Below are 18,928 nucleotides of genomic sequence, written 5' to 3'. Positions count from 1 at the left end.
AACGAGGAGGTGAAAGTGGTGCGTATTATCTTTGTCATTATCACAGGGTAAAGGTGTATGTTATAAAGCCATCATCTGAACTATACTTATCAGTTGAGTTGAATCAACACGTACTTACAAAGCTCCAAGTGTTTCTTTTTTGCCTAAATATTAAGAATCAACCTGTTCAAGCCAGAGCACATAATTGGGATTTGTTTGTTCTTCTTTTTTTTGTGGATGTCTGTTCGTGTGTGTCTGGGTGCGAATGCGTATGAGTCACCGTGTTTGTGGGTGCCTTAGTACAGGGATATCTGTGAGTAACCCTACCCATTGCCTGCACAGGTGATAGTGTGCTGAATATAGAGTGGTGTGGCCAGCTGGCCCTACTATTTAAAACCGAGAGAGGACCCAGGGGCGGGTGCTAGGGGTGGGGTGGGGGGGGACCTCACAAGCATTCTGATGGTGCTAGAGTTGAGTTGGGTTTATATATGTGTGTTTGTGTGTGTGTGTGTGTGTTTGTTTTTGTTTTTGTGTTTGTGTTTGTTTTTGTCTATCTGTGTGGGTTTGTTTGCCAAAGCCTACTGAAAGCTGAAATGCTTTAGATTGAAGTATGTAACTCTTTTTTTGTTCTGTGAAACTGTTCCGTAGCTTGTGGGAGATGAGGGATTCCCTAAGAATGACAAGTTTTAGAACCAATTGGCAAGGTTCTGTTAAGGACACAGGGGTGCCGGTGTGCTGGTCATGCTCTGGTACACACAGCACATTGCCAGGAATCACTCTATGCATTTCATGATGATTCGCTGATGGCTCTATTTTAATTACACTAAATCATTGATCATTTGATTATGAGAGAATCTGTTTTGGTCATATGTTAGACATTAGCCGAATTAGGTCTATCGTCCAGTAGGCTGGTGGCAAAGTCAGACAAGACGAAAACTTGATGTTGAAGTTTGGTGGTTCAAGATGTGTGTGTTGGGTGGGGGAGGGGAGGATGGGGGGGGGGGGGGGGGGTGCACTGCGAGGTTGTGAGTGAATGAGAGGCAACAGCTGAGCTGGAGGAGAGGAGAGGAGCGCAGTCTATTGGCACTGCAGCGGACCCTCCTCTCGTTTCATCTCCCCTGCCTGAGAGCGCCTGTGCCGCGGTGTGCAGAGCAGGCTCCGTGCCACAGCTCACTGTTCTCACATTGCCTTCACTCCTCTTTCTTCCGCCCTTTTTAAAGTACGTTTGCTCTTTCTGCATCTGTGACGTGTCCAGCACCAAACCTTGCAAGCTGGACTAGAAGTCTTTGACTTGATCGTTTCTGTGGGGAAGTGAAGAACGAGACACGAAAGACCAGAGAACAGAACAGAAGCAAGAATAAGGGATCAAACTTTGATGACGCCAAAGATAACACAAAGGACACCAGTACTTGTTATTGTAAACCGAACTTGGCCAGATACATGGACATGATTCTTCATTGCAGACCAGAAAGAGGACCTGTGAGATCTGTATGATGCATTACCTGTTCAGCAGATTTGGATGCCAGCTGGAAACTATCAGATGTCAAATATATTTGTGCATAATTTGACAAGACAATTTATGGGATTGTCAATCTTAATCTGTACGCTGAACTTCTGAAACGTGCTTCAGTCATCATGCTGGACACTAACCGCTGCCTGCATGTCGACACTTACTTGGTGGCTCAACCAATCGGAAAAGATTCCAGCAAGCCAGGGAAAACCATGGATTACGAGAGACACGCCTATAGTTTGAAAGAAGGTGGGCACAGAGTGACTCATATAGGAGTTCAGTTATTAATGCTGAGGTGTCTCATTTTAATCTGTGTGCATTTGGGTGTTTTGCAATGTTTGTATTAGTGACTGGAAGTGACTTCACCTTTCTCTGCGTCTGCTGAGGAGATGACTCGACCGCTCCTGCCTCAGGATGGCTGATTCTCAGCCCTGTCACAGCGTTTGTAGCTCAGTCTGGTGACCAAATGCTGAGATCATACTCTCGCCCGACCGAGTGCAGGCTGAATCAGAGGAGAGTGCCAGGTGGAGCGCAGAGTGAAGCACTGCTGACTTGACCCCTGACCCCGGTGCTGCATGTGCCAGCCCAGGGGCTTTTGGGGGCCGCTTTGATTATGCCCACTGCCATGCAGGGCGAGGGATTAACCCAGTTGGCAACTACACTGTCTGCTCCTCTTTTTAGTTTTAGCTTTTTGTTTGTTTATTTATTTATTTATTTAAAGGTTTGTATTGATTCGGTCTTTTAGGCTGTAGAAAAGCTACAGCCAGCAGTATCGTTTGTATCGCAGTATCGTTCTCCTCTCGCTTTCTCTGTTACTCTCACTTGCTGCTTTGGGCTACGGGCGCCTGTTAAAGTGCCTGTTTGATTTACAGCAATAGGGCTCAGCTTCACAAATGGGTGAGAGAGAGAGAGCTTGTGTTTCCTCAGTGCTGTGCTGGGGGCCTGAAATAGGCTGTGTATTGGGGAGGAGGAGGAGGGAGGGTGGGAGTAGGAGCTCCGCAGTTAAACAGAAAGGAGAGAATGAATGATGAGAATTTGACGTGACACCGGCCAGTGGGAGAAGGACAGAGTGGCCAGGCCTCGTGCCGGTTTACAAGCAAGATGGAGGCGTACATGCAGAAAGAAGATAGTGTGAGGGTACAAGGTTGTCGCCCGTGAGAATAGATCACTCTTTTACCACCCTCGTCCTGTGCCTGGTCTCCTTCTGTGGTCTCCAGTGGCATACGGCCTTGTTGGCTGCTGTGTGGTCCTAGCACGTGAGGCATGTTTGTGTGTGTGTGTGTGTGTGTGTGTGTGTGCGTGCCAGTTAAGGCTGCTAAGTAATTACTTCGTAATGTTGGGATTGGTTTTCCCGAGTCCCCTGTTGAAGGTGACTGGTGGGTATGCGTCAGCAGTCCGTGTTGGCGGTGATGTCATGGGGTCAATGCCAACAGGTGTGTGCTGCCCCCTTTGGATGCCACGGTGAGCTGCCATCAGCTCAGCTCAGCTCAGCTTGGCAGAAAGTAAAGTAAAGACCTGAGGCGAGCGGAGTCCCTTGTCTGTACACTTGTTTGTCTAATTATTCCCTGATCATCTGTTTACAAGACGAGTTTGTGTTGAGTCAGACTGTTTTTATGGTGGTCATTTAGGGGCAGCGTAGATGTTTTGTCCAGTATTTGGAGACGATCATACAATTAGAAAAGAAGTATACAGGACTGGCTGTAGACTAGACCGGACCAGACCAGCTGTTCGTCCATATTCAGAGGTTTCTACTTTCCTGTGGTCCTCGACAGTGCTTGTTGCTATGGATACTACTCAGCACATGAACACATCTTGTGCCCAGACTTATTAAACAGTCACTGAGCAATTGAACATAGAACAAAATGCATCATGTACTCCCCCATAGATGAATTGACTTCCTTTCCATGTTTGTAATCAGAATGTCCATCCCCTCTTCAATTCAGTCCCTTCTGTGGATAGAAACGAACAGTAGATGGAACAGCATGAGACGGTAAACCACAGCATTCAAATGCGCGACTTTACCATCATGCTCATCTGCCGCGGCATTTGCATAGAGGTCTTAACACAAGCACGGCCCTTTGTACCCTCTCGCCATGGCCAGTACCACAGTGACTCTGAAGCATGTTGAGGCCAGTTGGTGACTAGCGGGCAGTGTCCGTGCCCTCGTAGTTCTGAGGGGGTGAGTCCACCTCACAAGCCCTGCTTTGACCCCCCGCTAGTTTTGCCCTCTGTTTTTCTGCTCTAAAAAGCAGCAGTTGAGTTTGAAGAAGCAGGAAGTGTGTAACGCCACCCCTTGCACACAACCACAGCTTCCCTTTACCTCTTGCTTCAGTTCTGACTAGAAAGTGAGCGGACGGAGAAAAGGCGACAGAGAAAGAGGGTGGTTACCGTCAGTCCTCGGCTTCTTTCTCCTGCTGCTCTTAGAAACACTCAATCAATGGAAACTGCCTACTAAGAAAAACAAAGAGAGCGGAGAGCCACAGCGATCTCCACCACCACCACTACTACGGTCTCTACTACTACCTTTCTCCTGCTCTACATCTGACCGACGATTTCTCTCTCTTTTTCTCTTTCTCTCTGTCTCTGTCTCATTCTCTCCACATGCAGTGCTCCAGCTCAAACTACAGCAGCGACGCACACGAGAGGAGTTGGTCAGCCAAGGGATCATGCCTCGTAAGTCTACCCCTCCCGTCTCCTCCTAACCTTTTAATTTTTTGCCTGTGTTTGGGTGAGTCGGGCCAAAACAAACAATAACGTTGTGGCCTCCAGTCAACACACCAGACACAGCAACACAACGCTGACATTAAGAGATTCTCGTTTTATTCCTAGATGTGTAAGGAACTTTAAATGTTGACCTTTGCAAATGGGGCAAAGAAAACCGTATGCAAATAGGTACGCAAACTAAGCATGCACGCAAGTTCCTCTCGCTGGGGCTTTGACCTTGTTAACCACAACCATCAGTTGAATGAGCTTCAGTTTGCATGCAGTTTCTATTAATGTAAATGTTCTGTTACTCTAATAGCACTTAGCAGTTCATTTTTACGTGTTTGTGTGTTGTTCTGTGTCATATCTGTACCATTGAGGCTATAACTGTAAGACTTCACCTCATGTTTGAAAACCTTTGACAAGATCACTGTGTAGAAGACTCCCCTTTGAAATTGTCACCCTTATAATTCTGATGACACCAATGTATATGTTTTAGTTTTAATTTTAATTTTAGTTATTTAAGGGGAAGTTGTGAGCATGCATAAATATTTTTGTGCTGTCTTGCACCACTTGATTTAGGTTGTATAGGCTATTGGGTTCTGGAAATACACAGCAGAAGTATAATGTTTCTTAATATAACAAAACTGGCCGTCTCAGATTAAAACAGTCATATTCTGCTATCAGGTAGGTCAACTTCCTCTTCTGTTTCCACTTCCTTTTTTTGTTCACTTCTGCCACAATGAGGAGACATGCTGTCTAAACTCTGTGCTATGTTGACACTTTGTGTGCAAAGGGGGAAGGCCCTGTGAGAACGATAGCACAAAGTTACGCTGTCTCTTAGCAACAGGAGGTCTAACTCAGATGGCAGCTGGCTCTGGATCAGACCCGAAGGCTAATCCGGGGCCGACCCGTGCCACACCAGGGCCGACCAGCAGTCAGCTCCTAGCTGGGAATAAAGGGCTCATGTTGGGTATTTGTCTTTGGGGAGCAATGGCCAAGGTGTTTCAATGATTTTTTTTTTTCACCCTGTCGACTTAACGAGCTGTAAAAACAAAGAACGTAGTGACTGTTGGGCCAGATCCTGCCAAAAACAGTGAACTGTGTCTTTCACCAGATGCTGCAGAAACACGCAAAGAAAACCTGTGATGTTGAAATGAGTAGCTATGACCAGCTCCTCTGCAGCAGCAGGAAACGCATGGAACTGCATGGTCATGTTAGCTCAGTTATAACGAAAAAATCATGATTCAACCCTCATAGAAATGGGATTTTCTCATTATTTAGGGCTTTATACCAGCATCTGGTCTGAAACCATCTGGTTTAACATCTCCAATCTGAGCAGAATTTGAATGGTGCCCCATTTTAGCTTGAAGTTCTCTTTGGCAGATTTAAGAGACTCAGACTGTTTGCACACCATGCCCTCCATGGATGGGAAGAGTGCATATCAATAAAATAAAAGTGACTCGTGTGCTTACCCAGTAAATCCCATAAATTCACACTGTTACAGTTGTCTGTGGTGAGCTCTGAGGGCCTCTATGGCTCAGCCCCGGTGCACACGGCAGTTGACAGACGGGAGGTGAGAACAGGTGAAGGCTCCATTTCCGGTGTCACATGTTTCCCACTGACCCGCCGCACTATTAAAAGAGATTAGGGAATGGCGGCCTGAGATTTGGGCATCGATCCACATATGCCAACATCGTGCTTCATTAACCCACAAGAGTGCCTCTGCGCTGACGCCCGCCGGCGTTTTCAGCAGGACAAGATGGAGGCCCCAGAGCCGTGCCAGATGTTCAAAGTAAATTGACACTCTGCATAGTCTAAACTCTGTGGAGGATCACAAGTATAGGCATAGCTCTGAGAGGCTCTCAACGTTACATCAGAGCCGGCACCACCCACATTCCCTTGTGCACGCAACAGACCCCTGGACGCTGAGAATCTTGACCTTTGCCAGCCCGGCCCCAGCCACTCGGGAGGCTTCGTCACCCTCTTGCTGAATCAGGAGATCTTACGTCTGCGTCAACTGCCATGTTCTGCGCCTCAGCCCTCTTACATCTGCAGCTACAGAACACAGAACATCTGAGGAACATTTAAGTTCAAAGAACGAGTGCGGAGACTGATTGCTTGAGGTCTTACCGACCTCCTGAACCTGTATAAGAAGCAGAGACTGATACAGAACAGAGACCCTGTGCAAACAATGCTGTGAAATGCCGAGTGCAGGACACCTCTCTGTGAGACTGACGATATACACAGCTGCTATGTTCCAGATTGGGTTAAACACATCTCTAAAACCACTCTGCTAGCCACAGAATCAGCCTCGCTTCATATTCCTAGTCACGCTGCTAGTCACACTGTACTTGTGCACTAATAGAGGATGTTTTTTTTCTTCTTCTTTAATGCAGCTCGCTTGTTAATAATAAGAGTGTGATTTTCCCCGGATGTCCAGTTCTGCTTTGAGAATGTGTTGCTTCAGATCGCGAGTGACAATGCGACGGCGCGTCCGACCAATCTCACCGCTTGTCTCTGTGTCTGCCCCCACAGCACTGAAGAGCCCAGCCGCCTTCCACGAGCAGAGGAGAAGCCTGGAGCGGGCGCGGGTGAGTCCCCACAGAATGCCAGACGAGTTAGTGAGTACGGCCCACACCCAGACTCTAGTGAGATGAGATGGAGACTCTGGTGAGATGAGATGGCAACCAATCTGTTGCAGATCAGGCTTCTGGGCTGATGATTTTTTTTTGTACAGAGCTGACATTTAAATTGTGATTTTTAAAAAATATATAAATGTCTCACTCCCCATGATTTTTTTATTTTATTTACTATTATTCCTTTTTTTTTATATGCCCTACAAACTATGGATCAGCACTCTGTAATAAACAAATCAAGTGGTGTTTGTGCTGCTGTATTGAACAACGGTCCTTCCTGAAATGGTGCCACTCTTGCACATACTGAAAATATTTGACGGCTGTCTGTCAGCAAGTGCATATGGTTCTGGGGAGGCGTTCTCAGTTCCTGTAGCCTAGCTAGTGGAAGGGGGCGTCAGGGCCATAGGCCATAGGCTCAGTTCCCCAGGAGTATAGAGCATACACACTGAAATGTATCCCTTCCCTGTACTGCGAGTCACTTTGAGTAACCGAGTCTTCCGTATCCCTTCCTTGTACTGTGAGTCACTTTGAGTAACCGAGTCTTCCGCGTAACCGACTTCTTGGTTTCCCTCAGACGGAGGACTATCTCAAGCGGAAGATCCGTAGTCGTCCTGAGAGGTCCGAGCTGGTCAGGATGCACATACTAGAGGGTGAGTATGGAGCGCTGCTCCGACACACTCGTTGTCGAAAACGGGGCAAAGTGCACGTTTTGTCATTTCGACGTTTTGGTCATTGTAAAAAAAGGTGCCAAAAATGTGTTGCTTTATGAAAGTATGTTTGTTAGAAGTTTTTTCTTTTTTTTTTTTTTAGAATGCCTGTATGCGTGGCTGGTCTAGATATATAGACACACTTTTTGTATAACACTCCATCAGTGTCCTTTAAGTAACAGTGAATCACACGCCTCAGGTGAACTCAAGTCTCCAAGCGAGCTGTTTTATAAAGTGAAAATGTTACACTGTCTAAAGTGCTTAAGTAAATGTGATCTTATCGGAGAACTTCTTGCCATAGTTTAAAACGTAGTTAGTGTGAGGATGAGAGTGACTTTTCACCTTGGTAACGGGAACCATGTAAACAACTCTACTGACCACAGCCTTGTCACCTTTTGCCAACCACATCAGTGACGGGCGTGGGCACAAAAAAGGTCATTGTTGTGCTTTAGTGACTCTTTTATTCTTTAATTTGGAAACCACATTTCATCCTTCCGTCCAGAACACACCATCACAGACAAAGGCTTGCATTCAAGTGGTCTGGATTGGATTCCCATTCACATTAGAGGTTGTAGAACAACAAACATTGCAAGTGTTTTTGTAATGAGTTTAAAAAAAAATACTTGGGGGGAAAAAAAGGCAGTTTGTCAAGCATGCTGCATGCATGCATGCTGGGGTCTGGCCCAATGCCTTATATGCTTAGGAACAGCTTGCTTACGAGTTAGACTCTTTTAACTGAACTACTCATAGTAAGTTAACAATTTCCCACGCACCATCTCTACAAACATAAATGTGTGCTTGTGTGTGTGGGTTTGCCCTTTGGGTGTGTACTTGACCAATTCTAACCAGTTACATCATATCTGCTGCTGTACAGTGTTACAAGTTCAACATTGACTGACGTGTTTCCTGTCTTGCCTCACCACATAAAAACATTTATAAGAATTAATACTGGATATAGCTGTGTTGTACGACTGTTCTGTTTAGAGTAGACCACAAGCCTGTCCAGGAAAGGTGACGTTAGAGCAGATGCACTTAACAAGCATAGGCTTGTAACAGAATTGTGCTTGACCAATGTTAATTCATTTCCCAGTGCTATAACGGTCTTGCTCACTGCATATATCTATCTGTGTGTGTGTGTGTGTGTGTGTGTGTGTGTGTGTGTGTGTGTGTGTGTGTGTGTGTGTGTGTGTGTGTGTGTGTGTGTGTGTGTGTGTGTGTGTGTGTGTGTGTGTGTGTGTGTGTGTGTGTGTGTGTGTGTGTGTGTGTACAGAGACAATGGCCGAGCCCTCGCTACAGGCCAAGCAGCTGAAGCTAAAGAGAGCTCGTCTGGCCGATGACCTCAACGATAAGATCTCCCACCGACCCGGCCCCATTGAACTCATCCACAAGAACATCCTGCCCGTGCACAGCATCATTGGTGAGTCTCCGCACACTCGCCCCGACACACACACTAGCACACAGACATGCACAACCTGACCGGGCAGGAGTTGCTCTAGCACCTGTTTCTTTTGTTTCCATAACAACCTTGTATTATTGTCCATCATGGAACGCAGGGATATGGTGCAGTAGGATGAAAGACCTAAAGTAATGGACTAGGATTGAACCATATGTCCTTCTATATCCTCCCGAGACATTTTTTGGGGTGTGTGTCAGGTTGATTAAGCAATCTGAAGCTCAAAGAGGTTTGGTCAGATTGACTAATCTGTCTCTCGAGGTCTTTCACCCTCGGTCGAAGATTAGCCTCCACCATTAGTCTTGAAATTGACAAAACGATGGCAACACATCTCATACAAACCGCCGTCACAGTGCTTGTGTTGACACCGACCTCACTATAACACTGTGTACCTCACAGGATGGATGTTCACATGCTAATTGAAGCCATTTTAGCCCAGCTGTTGCTTCATGCTGTGGTGAACATTTCAGTGATCCCATGTTGCTACAGAAGCGGTTGGGTGTTGACACTGTCATCGATGTACCACTTCTGTTGTACGGCCATCTCGGTTTGTGTTACTCCACTGAAATGTTTGTTTAAAAAAGCATATAATATTGGTGGAAGTCCGGTGTGCTGAGTGAAAAATTGCTGTTGTAATCTGGCTGGATAAGGTGAATAGAAGTATTCAATCACCAATTACTCTCTCAGGTGAGTCGTCACCAAAAGGCGACAGCTCTTCATTGGACGAGGACAGCAGCGACGCGCTCTCGCCTGATCAGCCAGCCAATCACGATTCTCCCCTTGGCTCCATCCAGCAGCACTCCCCACCTGATATGCTCACCCCGAATGGCAACCCCTCCCCCCCCCAGGTACCCCCTCCAGTGTAACCAACTGATGAATGAGCCACTTATAGACCACTTTATATATATTCAATTATTTTTATTGGAGTTCACATAAATGTATACAATGACACAATAATAACTGACAATTTTACATTAGAGCTGGTCATGTGATAATGCATACAGATGAAATTAAAATACAAATTTACAAAATCAACTCTAGTAAAATATACAAAATAAAATGCAATAAAATAATAAAACCAGAGACAGCAAACGGGTAGGGGGAGGAACAGTTATTGAAGTAGTTTAAAAATGGCTGCCAAACCTTGTGAGCCTCCAATGCGGAACCTCAGTTCCTCTAGTTTAAGGTGTGCCATAACATCCTTTAGACCACTTTAGAACACAAAGATCGCCTAATGGCGAAACTGAAAGTTCCAAATGCAGCTTTAAGAGGGGGGGGGGGGGGTAATAAGAAACACTGTCTGAATAAAAGTGAAACTAATAAGTGTATAAGTGCACATATTATTCTTCCTCTTAATTAATCTGTCCCCGTTCGTTGATCTCCTCTGCAGTTCCTTCCTCAAGCCCCTCTGCAGCTGAACCGCCCAGACTTGTCTCCTGCGCAGACGCTGACCAACGGGACCCTGATCCTCACCGCACCACGTCCAGCCACTGGGCATGCAAAAGTGGGCACTCCTCCTCTATGCTCCTACACCTTAATGAATCATAGTTTATTATATGTTGCTCCCTATTCTGTGCTCCAGAGATCTGATAGGCCCTAAATTCGTTATTTTTCTCTCTGTTCCTCTTCTGTTTTCCTGCATATGAATATCCTGTGTTCTTCTTAATGTTGAGCAGTGTGTTCTTCTATCTTATTCTTTAAAAAAAGAAACCACCTATCTCGTACACCCTAGTTGAGGGCCCTCTTTCTTTCTGCTCTTGCCGTCTTTTGTCTCTGCTTCTCGTAACATTATTCTTCCTCCTCTTTCTCCTCCATCACGTAGTCGTCAAAGTCCAGTTCGGACCGGCCGTCCCAGCGGCCCAAGAAGGCCAAAGACAGCAAGCCCAAGGTGAAGAAGCTGAAGTACCACCAGTACATCCCCCCCGACCAGAAAGCGGAGCGCGAGCCGCCGCCCCAGATGGACTCGTCCTACGCCAAGCTCCTGCAGCAGCAGCAGCTCTTCCTGCAGCTGCAGATCATCAGCCAGCAGCAGCAGCACTACAACTACCACACCATCCTGCCTGCACCACCAAAGTCAGTATATCTGTGTGTGTGTGTGTGTGTGTGTGTGTGTGTGTACATACTGGAAAGCCAGTTATGCAAGATAGTGTTGATGGCCTGAGATCTGCATGTGATCACATCAATAGGTGAAAAGATGTCTGTATGGTTTAACAAGGAGAGGGAGATGATGGATTGGGTGTCGAAAAAAGAGATCCACACCTGTAATTCCAACTGAAGGCACTAGAGGGTGCTCTATACCCTGCTGCATGGTTATGTAACCTCACAAGAGGAAGTCGGAGGAAGTCTTTTCTCACTGCAGCTATTTCCTCTTTCCAGACCCCTTACTGAGCAGCAGCAGCAGCCTCCTCCTGCTCCCCCTCCCCCAGCCAACCCTGGGCCCTCCCCATCTCGTGCCGTGCCAACGCCCACCACCCCCTCCAGCCACACTGGGTCCAACCGCCAGAGCCAACCTCTGTCCGCAGACGCCAAGCCAAGCACCCTGCCTGCTAACCTGGACGAGTTCAAAGTGAGCTGATGTTTGAAAGCACAGTTAACGCATACACTGGAGGGCACGGATGTTAACCTCCTGATGTTAATCTCCGTTTCACGATTCTGGTTGTGTTCCAGGTGGCTGAACTTAAACAGGAGCTCAAGCTGAGGGGTCTGACCGTGTCAGGCACCAAAAACGACCTGCTTGAGAGGCTGAAGAACTACCAGGAGCAGAACGGTCAGAAAACTGCCCCACCACAGCCCCAGCCAGGGGCAGGGCAGACCAGTGGCCCCACCTCTCTTGTTGCACAGTCCAAAGAGGCACCAGTGAGACTGGGAACCTTCAACTGTCACGGCGTGACCACGCCCCACATGATGCGCTTCAGCAGCACAAGCTCCTCCCCTCCAGTATCTCCCGCCCCCTCTGACCGCTCATTGGCTGGAATGAGCCCAGACGAGACCAGCTGTAATGGTGACGTCTTTGGCGAAATGGTACGCTCACATCTGGTTTAAGTCTAATCTGTGGCACCGAGTAGTTAGTCTTTGTAACAAATGAAAACACTGTGACGCGTTAATCTGTTTACCTGTTTACCAAAATCTCCCAACCCTCCAACAATAATCTCACTTTAATTCCTTTTTACCATCTCTCTCTCTCTCTCTCGGATAGGTGAGCTCCCCTCTCACTCAGCTCACCCTCCACCCATCCCCTGAGCACCATGAGCCCGTGGTGAAGGAGGAGCCACGGGGGCTCGCCCAGCTCCCCAGCTGCCTCTCCCGGCTGTCCGCGGTCCCCCCCGCCACCGGCCACGAGGCCCTGGTGGACAAGGACCAGATGCTGCAGGAGAAGGACAAGCAGATCGAGGAGCTGACGCGCATGCTGCGGCAAAAACAACAGCAGGTTGAGACGCTGCGCTCGCAGCTGGAGCAGGGCAAGCGCGTCGCCGTCGCCACGGAGACCCCCAATGGCATCACCGAGGCCCTCCTCCCTCACGGCTTCGCCCCTCCCCAGCTCAACAGCATGACCATGAGGGTGAAGGAGGAGGCCGAGGATGAGAAGATTATGCTGACGACTGCGGCGGCGACGGTCTCTGTGGCAATGGAGACGCAGCAGACAACGTCGCCGCAGCAGACTGCGCAGAGGAAAGTGCAGATGCCCTGCTCCCAGCAGACCCTGCTCAAGCTGCAGCAGATTCAGCGGCTGCAGGCCCAGCAACAGCAACAACAACAGCAGCTGCAGCAGCAACAACAACAACAACAGCAGCTGCAGCAGCAACAACAACAGCAACAGCAGCTGCAGCAACAACAACAACAGCAGCAGCAGCAGGTGGAGCAGATGGAGCAGACGCAGAGGATAGACCTGCAGCAGCAGCAGCAGCAGAAACTGCAGCAGCTGATCATCCAGCAGAAGCATCAGCAGCAGCAGCACAGGAAGCAGCAGAGGCCTCAGAAGCTGCAGCAGAGAAGGCAGGAGCCTCCCAGACCACAGCAGGTCAGTCACACTCATCAGAAAGCCTTGAGGGATTTATTTTTTGGGGGGCCGTCAGGGGGGATCATCAAGCACCATATTGACAATATACAGTTCATGCAGTATCTACAGTGCTTGTTTTTTTTGTAGTATAATAATTGTTATTAATTTTAATTTCTGTTATAGGTCCCTCAAGTGTTTGTTACCCAGCAACCCAGTGCACAGGTCACAGCCCCCTCAATCTCATTGGACCTCCTTAAGGCACATCCTGCCCCTACGTTGGTGACAGACAGCAATGGTAACCACTATCTGATCACTCTGACCAACAGCAGCACAGATGGCCAGCTGACCGTGTCACCACAGAGCAAGACCAATGGGCGCATCACTCTGCAGGTACAGACTGGATTTTAACAGCTGACCTTCCCAAAAGGGCGTACATTTACCCCCTTATAGATACCAGAGCATGAAAAAGCATGAGTAAGTAGTACAGTACAGACTAATCAAGGGTCTAATGTTTAACATATTTATGTTCTTATCAGAGGTTACAGTCAACCCCTGTCAAGCTCCCCAGCCAATCACCTGTACAGACCATCTCCAGCATCAACCAATCAAAACCAAAGGAGCAGGCATCACCTGCTAAACAGCCTATGAAAAAGGTTTGCTGTTTACATACATAAAAAAAGAGCGCTATATTAAACGTCAGGCTTGTCCAGAGTGGGGCCTTCTTAATCTGTTTTTATCAAGGCTCATGATGTCTGTATGTCTCTTCCTTAGGCCCAGAAGGCGGGACTCCATCTGCTAACCAATGGCATGCAGGAACCAACTGTGCCCGCCACTGCGCCCCCCAATCTCCAGCCTTTCTTTTTTACCAAGGACTCCCCATTGGATCAGACACCCTCACCTCCACCAATCAAGGTAGGCCGGTGAAACCATAGCTCTCAAAACCCCCCTGTAGTGAGTCATTATGTCTGACCTCAACACTTCTTCATATTGACTGCCATTTCCTTTTTCTACATCCATATTCCTCTTCTATCTAAACCGTGTGTGTTCTCTTTCAGTTGAGAGTTAGTAGTTTGAACTCTCTCTCTCTCTTTTGCTTTCTCTCTCTGTCTCTCTCTCTCTCCATCCTCTTCCTCCTCAGCGCGAGGCTTGTCCGACCTTTGACCGTCACACCTTGTTCACCCCTCCCCCCCCTAAACAGACCTCTCGCTCTACTTCACACAAAGTATGACCCGTCATCTTTGTCTGTCCTCTTGTCTTTCATCTGTTGTCCCTTCTTCCTGTGTCTGTCGTCCCTCTGTTTACTTATTCCCAATCCTCAAGGTCTTGCCTGATGTTTATTGATATATTACCCTCTTGAGCCATCATAAAGGCATAAAACTTAAGTATACGGTAATAAATGGGGTGTGTTTTTACAGATACTGCACTAGCAGTTTTAATATGACCATTGTCAGTGTTAACAGTATACGTCATGTAGGTGTTGTTGTTCTCATGAAGTGATTTGGGTTTTTTTTCTGGTCACAGGAGAATGGCTCATGCAGTCAGCACATTGACGATTTGTTTGACATCCTCATCAAGAGTGGAGGTAAGATCTTTCTCTCAGAATATAAAAATGTGTGTACTAAAGACGTTTAGATCTGTTTCAGCCAGATGTTGCTATACAGATTTTTTGCTATATGGAAATTGCCACTGTTTGTACTACCTTAATATCAGTGAATAGAGAAGCTGCCCACTGCCCTGGCCAGATGATGATCTATAACAGTTTAGTGTAATTTATGGATTACACATTTAGGAAAGTAGGACGTGTTTTGTCTAAATATTCTACATGTTTGTGTAATGATTTCTCACACTGCAATTCATATTTGTCTTTGTCTCTTCTTTCCCAACCCAGAAATCTCCAATTTCAAAGCCAATCCGGACCCCTCCCTCTCCGACCTGCACTCCAACCCACCCACCCCCTCCCCGCCCTCCTCTCCGCTCCGTCTGTCCCCCCCCACACCTCCTCCAGAGCCGTCCTCCACCTCTTCCTCCCCCGCATCCCAGCATGCTCTGCGGGACTTCCAGGACGGCAGCCGTGGCCGTCTGGAGGACTTCCTTGAGAGCACCACGGGCACGCCGTTGCTGGGCGGCGGCGCAGACGACCCGGATGGTCCGCTGGCGCTGATCGACGAGCTGCACAGCCAGATGCTCAGCGCGCCCAGCATCCTGGACCATTCGTCGCCCATGGACACCAGCGATCTCAGCTTCACCCCTCACCCCGCCGGCCTGGACTTCGGGGACCCCACCCTGGACGGCATGGACTGGCTGGACATATCCATGGGCGCGGGCGGCCCCGGGAGCAGCGGCAGCGGCGGGGATGGAAGCGGGGGCGTCAACGGCATCGGGGTCGGCGGGGGGAGCGAAAGCGCCACCATTTTGGCCCCACTGGGCTCGCATACGCCCCCTAGTGTCTTTTCTGCTGACTTTTTGGACAGTTCAGACCTGCAGCTCCACTGGGACTCCTGTTTGTAGCCACGTGGTTTGTAGGCGCAGCCACATAGACACGGACACGCACTGTAGGGTCACCGCATCATCGCCGCGGGTCACGCAGTGTTTGAGACACACGCTCTCGCTAGCAGACGTTAACCACATCCATGAACTGTGCACATATGCTGAGAAACCCCCTGCTGGAAATCCGCTGCAAATGCAAAAAAAAAAAAAAAACACAAAAAAACGGATTGGGGAGACCCTCCTCCGACCCCTGGCGTCCATTACTCTCACGGCAAGAGCACTGAGTATTCTCCTCCTGTCCCGCATAACCTCTCGCCTCACACCCACCCCACCTGCTGTACCGTATCCAAAGACTTAGCCAACAGTGAGGAGTTGCTCCCCCCTTCTACCCCCCCACCCCAGGACTGGATAAAAGTCCAACAGTCCCTCCTCTCTCTCTCCTCCCTCCACCCTAAGCCACCCCCATAGGGCAGTGCTCAGAAAGCAATACTCTAAGGCCACGTATAGGCTCTCTCGCAGGCCAAAATCTCAGTGGGTAGTTTGTCCCGGCATATCTGTGGTCTGAGCTTGGCTGCCACGGCCATGGATTGGCAGAGAAGATGAGTTAAGTTTCACCAATGTAACACCAAATGCAGAGGCACTTTCCTAGATCATAGTTTTTATTAAAAAGAGTCTATACCATCTAAGCTGGTTTCCAAGCTACCTTCCTTTAGTTTAATTACTGAACACTGCAATTGAGCCTGGTAGCCTGCAGCTGTGTGGTTCTTGGAGACGGAGAAGATGAAAACCTGGACCCAGTAAGGGCGATCTCATGGTCAGCTCTGCAGGGCGTCTTCATGAGACACCGTGTTAGTTCAGTCATTAGTCTCATTTTTAGTGCTGGTGACTGGTCAGGTCGGACACGCCGCACGGCGTGAGGCATCACAGCACTGAACATAAAAACAAACAAGTCAGACAACGTTTTATTTTAAGGTTGTGTACATTTTACAATGAAATTTTAAATATCACCACGGTAACCGAGGGGTGCCCTGCCACTCGTGCGCTGGGTCCAAGTTGGGCTTCTCTCACTGCTGTACTGCTGTGCCCCATATTCTTGTGTATTAGCACTGAGTAAACCCTTTCTCTATCTGTCCCTTTCTCGCTCTCTTTCTCTCTTTCTCTCTCTTTCTCTCTCTCTCTCTCTCTCTCTCTCTGTATCTTTCTCTCATTAATAATGTTGGTGGAATTTCAGTGTATCAGTTCTTCCAACTTTGCACTTAAAATGACCTGACCCGGTACTCTTGTATCGCGACGGGGCTTTCAAAAACTCACACAGGCTCCTGGGAATTTGGTTTGGTGATGTTCATCAGATCACTATGCATTGCTATCATTTTGGGGTATATATTATAAGTAGTGCTTTTTCTTTCTTCTCCCCTTGATTGTATAGTTTTAGCAGGTGGAGATCAGGGCTGGGCTTCCAGTTCAAAAATATTTGAACCTTGTAATTTTTTTAAAAGAAGTAAAAAATAAAAAAAAGATGAGAACAAACATGAAACGTGTGGTTTTTGTATTTGTGTGTGGGTGTCTTTACTGTGTGTGTTTGTTCAGGCAACGTTAGGTACTTGCTCATGCATTTGATGTAGGAGTGATTTTACACTTAAATAATCGTGGCTATGTAGAATGTAGGTTCATGTTGCTGTCAGTAACTTTTTTTTTGATTTATTGCAAAGGATCATTGTTTTCCCTGCAATTTTATTTCAGTCATACTGCAGTTTCTCCACTCAAGCAGAGAAAGATCTCATACAGAAAGACCCCTTTAATTCATCAAAAGTGGCAGTCAGCTTTAATACATTTGACTGCTGCTTCATTTCCACATTTCTGAGCCCCCATGCAAGTTTGTTTTAGTGGCTGTGTTTTCTGGTGGTATACATAATTGAACAGATTCTCAGTCGACCTGCAAGGTCAAGCATTAATAAGTGTGTGTGTGTGTGTGTGTGTGTGTGTGTGTGTGTGTGTTCTCTAACTGATGGAAACTCCATGCCCAACCCACTATTTCAGTGCTGATGTATTTGTAATGAAATGCTGGGAACTTAATTGAGTTTTGCAGAGTGGGTTTGTAGCCTAGAGGCACACGTCAGTGACAACCAAAATCATTAAAGAGAGTGTTTTTAGTGGTAATGTTAGCTTCAGGAAAACATACTTAAAATTACCATAGTTCTTCAACAATATAATTTCGGGCATAGCCAGTATGATATACACATTACAGACATGGCTGACATAGCGGAAAATATCCAGACTTGAATGCACTCATACAACTTGCAGCCTATAGAAAGTACTAGTGATGTCTTGATCGCTAATATGGTCAGTCAGGATTGAGCCACCAGAGGGTGCTAACGTCTTGGAAAGGGAGCTTCTGAATTGCACTACTATACCTCCACTCTGCAACTTCCTGCTTCATAGAACTGTCTCCAGCTCTGCCATGTCCAGTAGACTCTCACACGTAATGCGAATATATGGCTTACGCTGTCAGGGCATGTCAAGTGCACAAGGAGACAGTCTTTCTTACCATACCACATTTGAGCACCTAGGCCCATTCACTGATTAACTGCATAACATTTGCAGCAATGAAGTTTGAGGACAAGTTTGTAAAATATGTTTTTTTTTTTTTATTCTGAAAAGAGTTTCTAAAAACAGATTTACAACAACTTTGTCCAATATACAAACAAGGTACATGGTAACAGGAAGCTAATTTTTTTGCTCAATATATGAATACTTTTCACGCATGGATTGCTTTTGAGTATACAGAGTCAAGCAGAATTATGCCCCCAAATTGTATAGACTTATTAAGCATTCTATTAAACTGTGCAAATACTGTATCTACACGGACGTGGCCACAGGGTTTTGCATTACGACTGATTCAAAAGGAACAAACATCGGTAAAGAAAGCTCAACACGGTTATTTCTTACAGTCAGTGAACTGGACACTGGTCTTTGTGCTCGTATTGCTTTTTTGCCCTGTCATCAGTCCAAATTGCACAAATGAAACCAAACTATTTTTGTATTTAAATATCCCCTTTTTGTACAGCACCTATAATGGCTGAGTCACAGCCAGCGAAACGTAATGTTTTTAATAGGACAGCATTCCACCCTTTGGTCCTACGTCATCACACTAACATTCACTTCACATGCCATGAGGTTATCTAAGCAATAATTTCACCTCGAGCTGATTGCAGTTTATAAGAACATAAAAGTGTAAAGTTCATTAGTTTCAAAAGCCCTTCTATGAACAACTTTTAACATCATCGCATAAGGAAGAAATTGGCAGATGTGCAGACAAATCACTCAACTGCTAGCGTGTATGCACGGGGGGGGGGTAAGATGAGCTGCTTTTTACTTTCGGTCGACCAATAGACAAGGGAATGTGAAACAGAAATAGAAGTAATGTATACAACACAAGTTCAGGATGTGTACAAT

At 47.0% G+C, this 18,928-nt stretch overlaps 1 protein-coding gene across 1 annotated transcript in view; it reads left to right on the top strand.

Moving 5' to 3' along the window:
• The window catches only part of mrtfab (myocardin related transcription factor Ab), a 30,732-nt gene extending 13,389 nt beyond the window's left edge, over window positions 1-17,343 (top strand). Inside the window, exons 4-19 of the mRNA XM_031560771.2 lie at window positions 4,097-4,162; window positions 6,731-6,786; window positions 7,406-7,481; window positions 8,809-8,955; window positions 9,679-9,839; window positions 10,382-10,495; window positions 10,814-11,064; window positions 11,368-11,557; window positions 11,659-12,012; window positions 12,188-13,009; window positions 13,172-13,378; window positions 13,525-13,641; window positions 13,760-13,900; window positions 14,127-14,210; window positions 14,510-14,570; window positions 14,877-17,343. Coding sequence (XP_031416631.1) covers window positions 4,097-4,162; window positions 6,731-6,786; window positions 7,406-7,481; window positions 8,809-8,955; window positions 9,679-9,839; window positions 10,382-10,495; window positions 10,814-11,064; window positions 11,368-11,557; window positions 11,659-12,012; window positions 12,188-13,009; window positions 13,172-13,378; window positions 13,525-13,641; window positions 13,760-13,900; window positions 14,127-14,210; window positions 14,510-14,570; window positions 14,877-15,496 — 3,467 coding nt within the window. The 3' untranslated portion in view covers window positions 15,497-17,343. The remainder of the gene's footprint in view (window positions 1-4,096; window positions 4,163-6,730; window positions 6,787-7,405; window positions 7,482-8,808; window positions 8,956-9,678; window positions 9,840-10,381; window positions 10,496-10,813; window positions 11,065-11,367; window positions 11,558-11,658; window positions 12,013-12,187; window positions 13,010-13,171; window positions 13,379-13,524; window positions 13,642-13,759; window positions 13,901-14,126; window positions 14,211-14,509; window positions 14,571-14,876) is intronic.
• Window positions 17,344-18,928: the final 1,585 nt, after the last annotated feature.

The sequence above is a fragment of the Clupea harengus genome, chromosome 23, assembly GCF_900700415.2.
Source record: "Clupea harengus chromosome 23, Ch_v2.0.2, whole genome shotgun sequence".
In the NCBI taxonomy this organism is placed as follows: domain Eukaryota; kingdom Metazoa; phylum Chordata; class Actinopteri; order Clupeiformes; family Clupeidae; genus Clupea; species Clupea harengus.
This window is presented reverse-complemented; position numbering and strand designations above follow the sequence as displayed.